This window comes from Callorhinus ursinus, unplaced genomic scaffold (assembly GCF_003265705.2).
Source record: "Callorhinus ursinus isolate GAN/ISIS: 27379988/994484 unplaced genomic scaffold, GSC_fseal_2.0 scaffold6141, whole genome shotgun sequence".
NCBI lineage: Eukaryota > Metazoa > Chordata > Mammalia > Carnivora > Otariidae > Callorhinus > Callorhinus ursinus.
The window spans coordinates 1-2,992 of record NW_027403191.1 but is presented as its reverse complement, the minus strand read 5'-3'; the positions used below and the strand labels follow the sequence as shown (position 1 = coordinate 2,992).

General features: G+C 53.0%; 1 protein-coding gene across 1 annotated transcript; it reads right to left on the bottom strand.

Moving 5' to 3' along the window:
- Positions 1-420: 420 nt before the first annotated feature.
- On the bottom strand, positions 421-2,988 carry LOC112819129 (protein SPATA31F1-like; the record flags this gene model as incomplete). The annotated part of the gene is made up of 1 exon (XM_025866160.2): positions 421-2,988. A coding segment is annotated over one exon (2,157 nt), but the record flags the coding sequence as incomplete, so codon positions are not given.
- Between the last annotated feature and the right edge of the window lie 4 nt (positions 2,989-2,992).

The following is a 2,992-nucleotide window of genomic DNA, read 5'->3' as shown; positions in this document are numbered from 1 at the left end:
ATACCCTGGTCAGGAACAGTCAGCCTCTGTCCCAGGTACTCAGACCTCCATCTACATGCTCCCCTTCCCTGATTCTCTCCCTGCCTGCCCTTGGGAGGGGAGGACAAGCCCCTCTTCATGGCCTACTGTGATCTTCATTCCAAGGGTCACTCATTCCATGCAGCTGGCCGGCAGTGGAGGCGGGATATAGGCAAGAGAGTTACAGCAGCTTCCCAGATGAATTCTCCAGAAAGATCTTGCCAATAACCAACAGGGAGCAGAGCAGGGGAGATTCTATCGTTTGCTTTTGACATCCTGTCATATTAGCTACATGCTTTTGAATAAACACAAAGTACCTCCTCAAGGTGGGAGTGCTGTGGCACTCCTCTGAAAACCTCCCCTGCAGACCGTGGGCCTTTACGGAAGTCATCAGTGAATTCTGCCTGTGGGATTCCTGGCCACTCCTTCTCGCCACTACTATCCTCGTGTCCACATTGCTCCTCTGGGCCTAAGGACACCAATGGGAAGCCATGATAGAATTCAAGCCTGACCTTTATTTACCTTACCTTCCTTCTCTGCTCAAGCCCCTTTATCCACAGTCCAGGGTGGGCTGGGAGGAGTTGTGTGGAATGCTGACCCAGCTTAAGTGTGGGTTAAAGCTCCTTGTCTAGATGGGAAGGACATTTTAGCCTCCCCTCGTACCTTCCCTTAACACACCACAGTGGAGAGAAGGAGGAGACAGTGCTTTGCTTAGAGACATAGAGTGTATTTTGGGGGGCACTCTGCCCCACCTGCACACTAATGAAAATGACAGTAGCAGTCCTCTTCAAGGGACACAGATGTTGGGGGAGCCTACCAAGTCTTTTGACTGTGTTGGGTCTTCTTGAGCAGACCGTTTCCCTCTGAGGTGAGAGGTGAGATCCAGGGTACATTCCTTGGTTGGGTGGCACAAGCCACTCGAGGACAGTGCCGAGGGCAGTGGTGGGGGTGGCCCAGGACTGAGGCAGAATGGAGTTGGTGAGAGTGGGAGCGGTGCCGGAGCTTACTGTCTGGGGAATGGGGACCATCCAAGAAGGCCAGGCCCACCTGCTTCTCAGTGGGGGAAGATCGGGCCTTGGAGTCCCCTCTTATCCTCTCTGTCTTGGTTCGCTCCATGGGACTTTTGGCTGGAGCCAGGCCCTTTTCTACATTTTCTTTTCTGGTGTTGGCCACTTTCCCAGCTATAGAGAACATGGATTCCTCATGCACTTTGCCTTTTGCCTTGGAGTTAAAACAGTGCAGAAAGGATTTCATCTTACTTCTCAAGCCTGATTCTGGAAGGCTGGGCCTCTTGTGGGTATGGACTGGCATCACCTGTCCCTGCAAAACCTGACCTTTCAGAGTTTGGTCCCGCAAAGGCTTACTGTGAATGAGTTGGCCCAGGAAAAGCTGGCCCTGTGATGCCTGGGGCACCACAGGTAGGGCATTCTTAGGAATCCTTGCTGGTTTGAGGATGACATTAAGCTTGGTTTGACTGCTGTGCAGGTCATTCTTCTCAGATACCTTCACCCCAGGGATTCCTGGAGGTGGCTCTGGAAGCTTCATCTGAGGGTGATGCCGGGTACTGTGCTCACAGGGAGCATCAAGAGGAAAGCTATGGCTCCGTCGCCAGGGGCTATGGGGCGTCCTGTTCAGAAGTATCCCTTTTGGCCTCTGGGCTTCATCAGGGAGGCTTATGTCTCTTGTAGAGGAGTGTGCAAACCCTGCATCCCCTTCTCCGTGGTCCCCTGCCAATTTGGGTTTCCCTGGGTCCTCTCTCTTTTCTGACAGCATGGGGACTTGGGCTGAGTCCTTGCTGTGGCCAGGGCTTTGGGGCTCAGGGCTCCAGGGCTCCTCCAGGCTGGGGCTGTTCACATTGGCCTCCAAGTGAACACAAAGCACCTGGGCCTCTGTCATGTCCCCACTGGGTTGTGAGGTCCAGTGGGCAGAACCATGAGGTATTGGTCTTGAACTAGGTTGCTTCTGGTTCTGCTGCACTGCCTTTAACTCAAGGGCCAGCTGTTCTTTAAGGTGGAGCCATTCTGGATCTGGGACATGAGGAGTGTCTGGTGGGATGGGGAGATCCTGGAGCCATGTTTTTCCTTGGTTGTTTAGACTCCCTAGAGACTCCTGTGTGGATGTGTTGTCTGGGGTTGCTACAGTTTGTTCTCTGGACAACCTTGCCTTTATGGGAATTCCCAGTTGTATCTCTAGGATCTTCTTTCTTAGATGGAAATTTAGTTTGGCTAAAATGGGTTTCTTGAGGGTGTAGGGCCCAGAGGCCTCTGCCTGGCTTTCTAGAGGCACCGTCTTGATCATTTCTTCCACCTGCTCTTCAACCTGGAGCTCATCTTCAATGTCTGCACAAGTCTCGTTGGCATCTTGAAAGCATGGCCCAGGACTCAGACACCGCTCTTCAGATGAGATCATCTGAGTCAGAGGTTCACTTGGGAATTCACCAGGCCCAGGCACCATTCCTGCGATTACAGCTTGGGTAGAGATTGCCGGTGCCATGGCCCTAGAGAGAGCCACATAATAAAGAGCAGGCAGCCCTGACAAGAAGGCCAGGTACTTGTGCCGCAAAGTTGTCTCCAGTTTCTCAATGGCTCCCTCGGACAGGGCTTGGGACAGCTTAGTGTGTTCAGTGACAGCATCTGGTGAGGCTTGTTGCTGTTGATCAAGGGCCATTGGTATCCAGGGCACAGCTTTTTGTTTTAGGGCAGGGTCAGTTGCTGCCTGTAGCTCCAAGGGCTTGCTTTCTGGGATGCAGGTGAAGGGAGCCACTTGCAGGTCCCCAGGAATTATGCACTGCCAAGAGCTATATACACAAGCAGGGACCTTGCCCTGGTGAATCTGCCCACATTTGAAGTTGATGTGGCCCTGCAATATTGCCTTGGCCTGGTCAAACAAGTGTGGCATGGAGACTGGCCCTGGGTCTGTGATGGGTGAGAATGGGTCACTGGCCCCAGTGGCCTCTAGGGCTGTAGGTTGGGGA